Source organism: Penaeus monodon, chromosome 17, assembly GCF_015228065.2.
Source record: "Penaeus monodon isolate SGIC_2016 chromosome 17, NSTDA_Pmon_1, whole genome shotgun sequence".
Classification (NCBI taxonomy): domain Eukaryota; kingdom Metazoa; phylum Arthropoda; class Malacostraca; order Decapoda; family Penaeidae; genus Penaeus; species Penaeus monodon.
Window position 1 is genome coordinate 37,039,482 of NC_051402.1, and position 13,039 is coordinate 37,052,520.

At 38.2% G+C, this 13,039-nt stretch overlaps 1 protein-coding gene across 1 annotated transcript; it reads left to right on the plus strand.

Moving 5' to 3' along the window:
- Positions 1-669: 669 nt before the first annotated feature.
- Positions 670-7,827, plus strand: LOC119583924 (the record flags this gene model as incomplete). Its single annotated transcript, XM_037932636.1, is given in 2 exon segments — positions 670-875; positions 7,688-7,827. Coding segments are annotated over 2 exon segments (305 nt in total), but the record flags the coding sequence as incomplete, so codon positions are not given.
- Positions 7,828-13,039: the final 5,212 nt, after the last annotated feature.

Here is a 13,039-nt window from a genome sequence, read left to right on the forward strand (position 1 = left end):
ATAGATAGATAGAGAGAGAGAGAGAGAGAGAGAGAGAGAGAGAGAGAAAGAGAGAGAGAGAGAGGACAGAGTCAAGTATAGACAGACAGGGAGAAAACATTTCTCTGGGCACTCTAAAAATGCTGATTAATGAATAAAAATTAAAGCAAGGCAGAAATAAGATAAAAAATGAGATAAGATATCCACTCATCAGTAAAGAAAATATAAATACACCACATATAAACATATCCTTGCAAACTTTATCCGCGAAACGAATTTATTGGAAATTACGGTAAAGATTTAGAAGATAAGTAGAAAAAAATGCAAATAGGTAAAAAAGAGTGAGTTTCTTGAGGGCACTGAATAGAAATGAACTGGATTATGATGAAGAAAACTTAGGAACAATTTATTTTACGGGGGATAAGCATACATGAAAAAATAGGCTGGTCTTATTCGCACTGTCAAAAGAGTAAACTGCGGCGTGCATTAGCATTACAACATTTTTCATCGCACCAGAAAAAAAAAAATACAAACGAATATACATGCACCTCAGTAACCAACACAAATCATATCAATCTAAAACCAAAACTACCATCAACTTTCCAAAAGTGCGAATAAAACCCTCCTCTCGAACGAAGCAGCGAGACCTCCTCTCGAAGCCCCGAACAACGGCGCACGAGACGAGCTTTCCGCGACGGCCATGTTTATTTCCTTCCGGCGGCCGATGCGCGATGGGGAACCAGTGGCAGGACGTTGCTCTTATATGCGAGCCGGACGCGAAGAACCCTCCCTCGGCGCCGGCGAAGTTCACGACGATGACACGAGCCGCGATTTCGATAATGGTGGCCTGTTTGCTGGTGATTGCGGTGGCTTTGCCGATTCTCCATTTTCGAGAGGTGGGTGAGCGGGGGAAGCCGTTCTTTTTTTCTTTTTTCCTTTCTTGTTCTTTTATCTGGTTTCCTTGAAGGATTTATTGTTCTGTTTAGTGGGGATATATTTTTTTTTTTGTAATGTTTAAGAGTGTATTAGGCTCAAAGGTATTTCTTTATTTATTGTTATTATTTTTGAGAAATTACGGATTTGTCGAATTTTTAAACTACGCAGATTTTTTTTTTTTTTTTTTTTTTTTTTTTTTTTTATGAAATGAAAAGGATATAATTAAAATATTAATTTCCAAGTGAGTCAAAGTTAGATAATAGAATTTAAAACAAATTAATGAAACCTGTCTTTTGCTGCACTGAACCCCGTAATAGACATTTCTCACAATTCTTCCATTATTGTAGGTCACAACTCATACATTTTGCAGTTGCATGCATTAAATCCATCAAAGTAAACAGTTCAGAACGGGTAAGAGAGGACTGAGCGCATGAAGAGGCCCGAATAACCCCGCTGTGCTTGGAACCTTTAGCACCGACCTTGCTATGAATGAAGCAAACATATCGCCTCTTGAGAAAATAGTGTATTTGCACACGCACGCACGCACACAAGCATGTTGTGAGAGAGACTCGCCCATGCTTGTTCACACACCTGTGCATGTAAACGCGCACACAGTTGCACGCGCGCGCGCGCACAAATGCACACCCACATGCACATGCACCCATGCACATGCACATGCACACACATGCACATGCACACACATGCACATGCACACACATGTACATGCAGCCACATGTTACATGCAGCCACATGTACATACATGCAGCCACATGTACATACATGCAGCCACATGTACATACATGCACCCACATGCACACACATGCACACGCATGCACACACATGCACACGCATGCACACACATGCACACACATGCACACACATGCACACGCACGCACACACACACACACACACACACACACACACACACACACACACACACACACACACACACACACACACACACACACACACACACACACACACACACACACACACATGCATTTATGTACACACACATGCATGCATGTATGTACATACACATGCATGCATGTATATACACACATGCATGCATGTATATACACACACATGCATGCATGTATGTACACATGCATGTACATACACATGCGTGTATGTGTACACACACATGCGTGTATGTGTACATGCACACATGGTGTATTGTACTACACATGCGGTATGTGTACATCACAGCATGTACATCACACATGCTGAGTGTACACACACATGCAGTACACCACACAACACACCATGCGTGTATACATCCACCACAGGTACACACACACATGCTGTAGGTACACCACACACCACTGCGGTATCCCCAACACAACCGGACACCCCACCAGTACACACACCTGAGTACCACACTGGTACAACCGCGTATAACACACGCTACACACCCACAGGGTAACCCCACCATGATCACCCCACCCCATCGTAACACACACGACACACCACACCACGCGTACACCCCACAGCGACACCCACCCACACCACCCCCCCATGTACACCCACCCACCTGGGTACACCACCCCACTGCGGTCCCCCCACATGCTACCCCACCACCCCCCCACAGCGTCACACCCCACCGCGCACCCCCCACTGTACCCACCACACATCGTCACCCACCTCGCCACCCACCACCACATGCAGGTAACACCACCACCCACCCACCACCATGCAGTACAACACCCACCTGCAGGTACACACCACCTCCAACCATGCAGTACACCACCCATCCAACATCAGGTACACACCCATCCACCATGAGGTACACACCACCACAACCATGCAGGTACATCCACCCACATCAACATGCAGTACACACACCATCACCGCCCACCTCTGCGCACCACCCATCACCACCATGCAGTAACCCACCCACCCACCAACCATGCAGTACACCACCCACCCACCATGCAGGTACACCACCCACACCCAACCATGGTCACCACCCACCACCACCATGCAGTACACCCACCCACCTACCACCCAACCATGCAGGTACATCCACCCACCACCCAACCATGCAGGTACATCCACCCATCCACCCAACCATGCCTGTACACCCACCTACCCATGCTGTACACCACCACCCATCCTGTACACCCACCCACCCACCCAACCATGCATGTACACCCACCCACCCACCCATGCCTGTACACCCACCCACCCACCCATGCCTGTACACCCCACCACCCACCATGCTGTACACACCACCCACCCACCCATGCCTGTACACCCACCCACCCAACCGTGCAGGTACACCCACCCACCCACCATGCAGGTACACCACCCACCACCACCATGCAGGTACACCCACTCATTCCCCACCATGCAGGTACACCCACCATCACACCAACCATGCCTGTACACCCACCCACCTATCCAACCATGCAGGTACACCTACCCACCCGCCCAACCATGCAGGTACACCCACCCACCCACCCATGCCTGTACACCCACCCACCCATCCAACCATACAGGTACACCCATCCACCCACCCACCCATGCCTGTACACCCACCCACCCAACCATGCAGGTGCACCCACCCACCCACCCACCCATGCAGGTACATCCACCCACCCATCCTACCATGCAGGTACACCCACCCACCACCATCCAACCATGCAGGTACACCCACCCACCCCCAACCATGCAGGTACCCCAACCACTGTCACCCAACCCCCATTGCAGTACATCCACCCACCCACCCAACCATGCAGGTACACCCACCCACCCATCCAACCATGCAGTACACCCACCCACCCACCCTCCAACCATGCAGGTACACCCCACCCACTCCACCCAACCCATGCCTGTACACCCACCCACCCAACCATGCAGGTACATCCACCACCCATCCAACCATGCAGGTACACCCACCCACCCATACGTGTACACCCACTCACCCAACCATGCAGGTACACCTGCAGGTACACCCACTCACTGACCCAACCATGCAGGTACACCCACCCACCCAACCATGCAGGTACACCCACTCACTGACCCAACCATGCAGGTACACCCACCCACCCAACCATGCAGGTACACCCACCATCACTGCTGAACCCCCCAACCATGCAGGTACACCCACATCCTGACCCAACCATGCAGGTACACCCACCCACTCGCTGACCCAACCATGCAGGTACACCCACTCGCTGACCCAACCATGCAGGTACACCCACTCGCTGACCCAACCATGCAGGTACACCCACTCGCTGACCCAACCATGCAGGTACACCCCTCCTGACCCAACCATGCAGGTACACCCGCTCGCTGACCCAACCATGCAGGTACACCCGCTCGCTGACCCAACCATGCAGGTACACCCGCTCGCTGACCCAACCATGCAGGTACACCCGCTCGCTGACCCAAACCATGCAGGTACACCCGCTCGCTGACCCAACCATGCAGGTACACCCGCTCGCTGACCCAACCATGCAGGTACACCCCGCTCCCTGCAGGACCCACCCATGCAGGTACACCCGCCGCTGACCCAACCATGCAGGTACACCCGCTCGCTGACCCAACCATGCAGGTACACCCGCTCGCTGACCCAACCATGCAGGTACACCCGCTCGCTGACCCAACCATGCAGGTACACCCGCTCGCTGACCAACCATGCAGGTTCACCCGCTCGCTGTCACTAACATGCAGGTACACCCGCTCGCTGACCCAACCATGCAGGTACACCCGCTCGCTGATCCAACCATGCAGGTACACCCATGCCTGTACAACCACCCACCCATGCAGGTACACCCACCCACCCACCCACCCAACCATGCAGGTACACCCACTTACTCACCCACCCATGCCTGTACACCACCCACCCACCCACCATGCGTACACCACCCACCCACCCACCCAACCATGCAGGTACACCACCCACCCCACCCAACCATGCAGGTACACCCACCCACCCCCAACCATGCAGGTACACCCAATTACTCACCCAACCATGCAGGTACACCCAATTACTCACCCAACCATGCAGGTACACCACCCACCCACCCACCATGCAGATACATCCACCCACCCACCCAACCATGCAGGTACACCCACCCTCACCTCCCCCATGCAGGTACACCCGCCCACCCACCCAATCCATGCAGGTAGACCCACCCATCCACCCCCCCAACCCTGCAGGTACACCCACCCACCCACCCACCCAACCCATGCAGGTACACCCACCCACCCACCACCCACCATGCAGTTACACCCACCCACTCACCCAACCATGCCTGTATACCCACCCATCCAACCATGCCTGTACACCCACCCATCCAACCATGCAGGTACACCCACCCACCCAACCATGCAGGTACCCCACCCATCCACCCAACCATGCAGGTACATCCACCCATCCACCCAACCATGCAGGTACATCCACCCATCCACCCAACCATGCAGGTACACCCACCCACCCACCCAACCATGCAGGTACACCCACCCACCCACCCAACCATGCAGGTACACCCACCCACCCACCCAACCATGCAGGTACACCCACCCACCCACCCAACCATGCAGGTACACCCACCCACTCACCCAACCATGCAGGTACACCCACCCACCCACCCAAACCATGCAGGTACACCCACCCACTCACGACCCAACCATGCAGGTACACCCACCCCCCCACCCAACCCAGCAGGTACACCACCCACCCACCCAAACCATGCAGGTACACCCACCCACCCATCTAACCATGCCTGTACACCCACCCACCCATCCAACCATGCCTGTACACCCACCCACCCATCCAACCATGCCTGTACACCCACCCACCCATCCAACCATGCCTGTACACCCCCCCACCCATCCAACCATGCCTGTACACCCACCCACCCATCCAACCATGCCTGTACACCCACCCACCCATCCAACCATGCCTGTACACCCACCCACCCATCCAACCATGCCTGTACACCCACCCACCCATCCAACCATGCCTGTACACCCACCCACCCAACCATGCAGGTACACCCACCCACCCACCCACCCAACCATGCAGGTACACCCACCCACCCACCCAACCATGCAGGTACACCCACCCACCCAACCCATGCAGGTACACCCACCCATCCAACCATGCCTGTACACCCACCCATCCAACCATGCCTGTACACCCACCCATCCAACCATGCCTGTACACCCACCCACCAACCATGCAGGTACACCCACCCACCCATCCAACCATGCAGGTACACCCACCCATCCATCCAACCATGCAGGTACACCCACCCACCCATCCAACCATGCAGGTACACCCACCCACCCCCGCAATGTAGACATGCGTGCACACACGTTTAGACCACCTCACATCACTTGAAACTCCTATAATCTCTGAATGGTGTAGTCGACCAAGGCAATGGCATCGCAGTACGAATCGATCACGATGCCTCCGCACTACAAAACGGGTCAGCAGTATGTATATTCTGGTCAGACAGAGCTTCGACTGGGTACCTTTTATGGTGATGTGAGCCAGCTTGGTCGATAAGAAAAATTGGTGGTGATGAAAGCGCTTGTTATCTGCTAAACCTTTGCCGTAATTTCCAATAGATTCGTTTCTGTTTCGCGGAGAAAGTTTGCCAGGATTTGTTTTTTGTTCGTTTGGTTTGTGTGGTGTATTTTTGTTTATTTTTGTATTTGCAGGGTTGTGAATTAGTTATTTTGCTTTTTGTGTTTTGGTTGGTGTGGGTGGGTGGATGATTTGCTTGCATGCATGTTTGTATTCGTTTTATTTGTCGGCATGTATGTATGCGTTGTTTGTTTGGCTTTGTACGAGTTTTAGATCTGCTTTGTTTGCATATTTCGTTTTTGCGTGCGCGTGTACGCAAGTAATGCGTAGGCATATATAGGCCTATTAGTTTAAAGGAAATGTTATGAAGTAACGGCATACTTGACAATTCAACTATCGTTATACAATTTTTTTTTACTATATTTATTGCACGAGGAAAGACTTTCGTAAGGCGTTCATTCAAAAAGGTAAAAAAAAACGGTTTCATTATTTTTGGAAGAGCGAAAACCAATCATAAGAGTGGGAAAGTTCTCAGCCTTTTTTGGGGGGATCCCCCCTTACAAGAACAGTCAGTAATTAAACTTCGCCGTAATGAAGGATAGAGCGTTAAGGAGGAAATACGCTTTTAATGGCGGCTTCAAGTTAACGGTTAATTGGTAGAGTATATAGCTAGTTTCAAATATTCTTACATGATTCCCAGAAACGACGCACTTCTTACAAACTAAAATTCTCATTACAAATTCAACATGGAAATAATTTGATTAAATGACACATCTAGATGCTGGGGCTGAATTTTCAAATTCCCATTCGTTCACACTTTCTTCCACTCCTAAAACACTACCTCCATATTCAAAATTTATTTTCCACAAGAGGAGGAAGAAGCAAAAGTCAAAGAAATCGACAGAAGATGAAAGAGACGGAGAAAGTCTTGACCTGTGCGTGTATGCAACTACATATCTGTATACATCCATGCATTAACCATATAAACACATACTTAAAAAGCATAAATACATAAAGCTACCTTAGTAAAGATAACACGCATACATACACCCATGGATAAATAAAATCAAATAGTGCTAATAGACCTTTGATGTCTAGCACATCCATTCACCTTAAAGCATTAATATTTGCCATCACCCAGGCAATGAAGTCTTATCAATCACATTTATTCGTCTTAAAGTATAAACCATTTACCATCGGCCTAAGCTAATATAACTTCTTCCATTGCAGGATGCTCCCGACGAGGACAGAGGCTACGTGCAGACCGGCCGCGTCTTCTACCGCCACGTCAGCCCGGGCAAGGAGCCGCTGCGCGATCACCAGCCGCCGGTGGTCATGTCGAGCCCCATGGACACGAAGGAGGCTTTCGAGCAGGTGGGTGGGTGGGCGGAGAGGGGGTGGAGGGAAGGGGAGGGGGAAGGGGAAGGGGAAGGGGAAGGGGAAGGGGAAAGGGAAGGGGAGTGTGATTGGTCGACGGGACTGTCCGAAAGGTAAAGGAGAATAAGGCTTTGGGATTCTGTCTTTTCCTAGTCCTCTCCTTTCATTTTGTCTTGCTTCTCCTCTCCTTTTTTTTCTCATCTCTCCTCCCCTCCTTTCTCATCTCTCGTTTCTCCTCTCTCTGCAATCCTTTTTCTCTGATCTTTTCTTTCTAGACTCGTCGAGAGAGAGAGAGAGAGAGAGAGAGAGAGAGAGAGAGAGAGAGAGAGAGAGAGAGAGAGAGAGAGAGAGAGAGAGAGAGAGAGAGAGAGAGAGCATGTGAATGAGCATGTGAATGAGCATGTGAATGAGCATGTGAATGAGCATGTGAATGAGCATGTGAATGAGCATGTGAATGAGCATGTGAATGAGCATGTGAATGAGCATGTGAATGTGAATGTGAATGTGAATGTGAATGTGAATGTGAATGTGAATGTGAATGTGAATGTGAATGTGAATGTGAATGTGAATGTGAATGTGAATGAGAATGAGAATGAGAATATATCACGTCACAGGCCGATCATCCCATAAAGTTTAACCAACTTGAGAGTCAAAAGATTTTTACTCCTGTCATATTTTGCTTTCTAAAGTTCCCCCGTTCTCTGATTTCCTTTATGGCCTTATTAATGGTGCCATTCATCTGATGTTGAAGACTCCTTCAATAATTTGTCGTGTGAATATCCTTATTTTTTTCCCTTTACATTTAATCTTTCGAAATAAAGCGAGAAAAATAAATAGCGAAATTCATAAAGAACGTGTTTGAATAGCCAGTCGTAAAGTTGCCTCGGGGATGTGAATAGCCAATCAGAGCAGAGATTACATCGCTTGTAGGTCTTAAGATGTAAACCAAAGCACGTGCATTATCCCCTCCAATATATTCGAGTCTCAATCCCCGTTCCACATGAGCAGAAATATATTACTTATTGAAGCCGTTACATTTATTATCCGATGGCAAAAGGCAGCCTCGTTCTCCATTCCCGTGACCCCATTAAAGGTGGGAGCTCGGAATGTGTTTATAATTCTGATTAGCAAAAGGTTACGGTGTGTGTACAAGCTCTTAAGGCACTCTTCCTAACGAGAAGCTAGTCAGGTGTGTAGTTTGAGATGTTTTTTATTTTATTTATTTATTTTTTATTTTTTTAATTTTTTTATTTTTTATTTTTTTTTATTTTTGCGGATTGGGCATTGGTGACCTCTTTTCTTTTCTTTTTTTTTTCTTTCTCCGAAGCAAACTATAAGCATGATATTTTGAGCAAATAAAGAGTCGAGATTCGTAATCTTGCTGGTGTTAGCTTGTACATGACTAATTGACTGTTGTAAAGGCTTTTGTTTCGCGTAACGTTATGCGTTTTGATAAAATAATCTTGCTGTTAGTTTTCCAATTTTTGATCATGGATATCTAAAGTTATAAAAGAGTAAAAAAATAAATAATTCCTTTACCCATATTGTTATAAACTATATTTAAGGAATTATCATGGACGTGTAAAATACCATCGAAGAATAAAAAATATAATAAGGGGCCATTTTTTTAAAAACCCCCCCCCGGGGGGGAATTTTAAAAACCAAAAGAAAAACCCCAAAAAAATTTTTTGGTTTTTTAAAAAAAATTTTTTTTTTTTTTTAAAAAAAAAAAGGGAAAAAAAAACCCTTTTAAAAAAAAAAGGGGGGAAAAATTTTTTTTAAAAAAAACCGGGGTTTGGTTTTGGGGCCCCTTTTGGAAAAAAAACAGGGGGGTTTTTTTTTATTTTTTTTAATTTTTTTTCCCATTTTTTTTTTAAATTTTTTTTTTTTTTTTTTTTTTTTTTTTTTTTGGGGGGGGGGAAACCCCCCTTTTTTTTTTTTTCCCCAAAAAAACCCCCGGTTTTTTTAAAATTTTGAAAAAAATTTTTTTTTTTAAAAAAAAATTTTAACAAAAAGGGCTTTTTTTTGGGAATTTTTTTTTTTTTAAATATTTTTTTTTATTTTTTTTTTTTTTTTTTTTTTTTTTTTTTTTTTTTTTTTTTTTTTTTTTTAAAAAAAATTTTTTTTTTTTTAAATTTTTTTTTTTTTTAAAATTTTTTTAAAAAAATTTTTTTTAAAAAAAAAAAATTTTTTAAAAAAAAAAAAAAAATATATAAAAATAAAAAATTAAAAATTTTTTAAAAAAAAAGGGGATATATTTTTAAATAAATTTTTATATTTTTAAAAAATATATATAATAAAAAAAATTTTTAAAAAAATTTTTAAAAAATTTTTTATAAAAAAATTTTATATTTTAAAATTTTTTTAAAATATAAAAATTAAAAAAAAATAAAATTTATAAAAAAATTTTTTTTTTTTTTTTTTTTAAAAACTTTTTTTTTTTTTTTTTTTTTTAAAAAAAAATTATAAATTTTTTTTTTTTAAAGAAAATTTTATAAAAAAAAATTTAAAAAAAATTTTTTTAAAAAAAATTTTTTAAATATAGAAAAAAAATTTAAATTATATAAAAATTTTAAAAAAATATAAATAAATAAAAATTTAAAAATAAAAAATAAAATATTTTTAAAAAAATTTAAAAAAAAAATTAAAAATTTTTTTTTTAAAAAAATATTTATAAAAAAAATAAAAATATATAAAAACCCCCTTTTTTTTTTTTTAAAAAATTAAAAAATATTTTAAAAAAAAATTTTTTTTTTAAATAAAATATTATATAAATAAAAAAAATATATTTTTTAAAAAAATTTATAATATTTTAAAAAAAAAAAATTTTAAAATTTTTTTATATTTTTTTTAAAAATAAATTTAATTTTTAAAAAAATTTTTTTAAAAATTTTTTAAAAAAATTTTATTTTTTTAAAAAATAAATGGGTTTATAAAAAATATAAAAAAAATATAAAAAATTTAAAAAAAAATAAAAAAAAAAAATAAAAATTTTTTAAAAAAAAAATTTTTTTTTATAATATATAAAAAATTTTTTAAAAATAAAAAAAAAATTTTTTTAAAAATTTTAATAAAAAAATATATGGGAAAAAAAATTTAATAAATATATTTTAAAAATTTATAAAAATTTAAAAAAAAAAAAAAAAATTTAAATATAATTTTTTTTTAAAAAAAAACCAAATTTTTTTAAAAAAAATTAAAAAAAAAAAAAAAAAAAAAAATTTTTAAAAAAAAATATAAAAAAAATTTTATAAAAAATTTTAAATTTTAAAAATATAAAAAAAAAAAAAAATTTTAATAAAATTTATATAAAAAAAAATTTTTTATAAATAAAATTTTTTTTTTAAAAAAATATTTTTAAAAAATATAAAAAATTATAAAATTAAATATATAAAAAAAATTTTTTTTTTTTTTTAAAATAAAAAAATTTTTTTTAAAAATAAAATATAAAAAATTTTTTTTTTAAAAATTTTTTAAATATTATAAATATTTTAAAATTTTTCCAAAAATTTTTTAAAAAAAAAAATAAAAAAATTTTTTTTAAAAAATTTTTTTTTTTAAAATAAAAATTTATATTTTTTTTAAAAAATTTTAAAAAAAAAATTTTTTAAAAAATTATATATAAAAATAAAATTTTTAAATAAAAATAAAAAAAAAAAAAATTTTTTTTTAAATTTTTTTAAAATAAATATAAAAATTTTTTTAAAAAATTATTTTTTTTTATATATATTTTTTTTTTTTTTTATAAAAATATATTTTTTTTTTTTTATATTTTTTTTCCCTAAAATTTTATTTTATTTATATAATTTATTTTTATTTTTATATTTTTTTTATATTTTAAAAAAATTTTTTTCTCTTTTTATTTATAAAATTTTTTTTTTTTATTTTTTTATATTTTTAAAATTTTTTTAAATAAATATAAACTTTTTTTTTTTTTTTTTTTTTTTTTTTTTTAAAAAAAAATAAAAAATTTTTTTTTAAAAAAAACTTAAAAAAATTTCCCTTTTTTTTAAAAAATTTAAAAATAATAAAAAAAAAATTTTTTTAAACCCCCCCCAAATTTTTTTTTTTTTTTTTTTTTTTTTTTAAAATTTATTTTTTTTCCCTTTTTTTTTTTCCCCGCTTTTTTTTAAAATTTTTTTTTTTAATTTTTTTCCTTTTTTAAAATTTTTTTTTTAAAAAAAAATTTTTTTTTTTTTTTTTTTTTTTTTTTTTTTTTTTCCCCCCCTTTTTTTTTTTAAATTATTTTTTTTTTGGTTTTTAATTTTTGTTTATATTTTTTATTTTTTTTTTAAAAAATTTTTAAAAAATTAAAAAATTTTTTTTTTAAAAAGAAAAATTTTAAAAAAAATTTTTAAAAATTTTTTTTTAAAAAAAAAACCCCCAAAATTTTTTTTTCCTTTTTTTTAAAAATTTTTTTTAAAAATTTTTTAAATTTTTTTTTTTTTTTTTAAAAATTTTTTTTTTTTTTTTAAATTAAAATTTTTTAAAAAAAATTTTTTTTTTTTTTTTTTTTTTAAAAAATTTTGGGGGGGAAAAAAATTTTTTTTTTTAAAAAAAATTTAATTTTTTTTTTAAAAATTTAAAAAATTGGAAAAAAAAGGTTTTTTTTTTTTTTTTCCCAAAAAAATTAAAAAAAAAAAAAAACCAAAAAAAAAAGGGTTTTTTTTTTAAAAAATTTCCCTTTTTGGGGGGGGAAAAAAAAAAGGGGGACAAAAAAAAAAAGGGAAAAAAAAAAATTTTTTAAAAAAAAAAAATAAATTGTTTTAAAAAAAAAAAAAAAAACCTTTTAAAATTACCCCCCCTTTTGGGAAAAAAAAAACCCAAAAACCCCCCCCCCCAAAAAAACACATTCCCCCCCTTTTTTGGGGGAAAAGGGGAAAAGGCTTTTTTTAAAAAAAACCCCCCAAAAAAATTTTTAAAATTTTTGGGGGATTAACCAAAAAAAACCCTTTTTTAAAAAAAAAAAACCCTTTAATTTTTTTCCCCCCCCTTTTTTTTCCCCCCCCCCCCCCCCCCCTTTTTTTTAAATTTTTTTTTTCCCCTTAATTTTTAAATGCCCAAAAAAAAAAATTTTTTTTAAAAAAAGGGGGGAAAAAAAATTTTAAAACCCCAAAAAAAAAAATTTTAAAAAAAAAATTTCCAAAAACCCCCCCTTTTTTTTTTTTTTTTTTCCCCCCCTTTTTGGGTTTTCCTCCCCCTTCT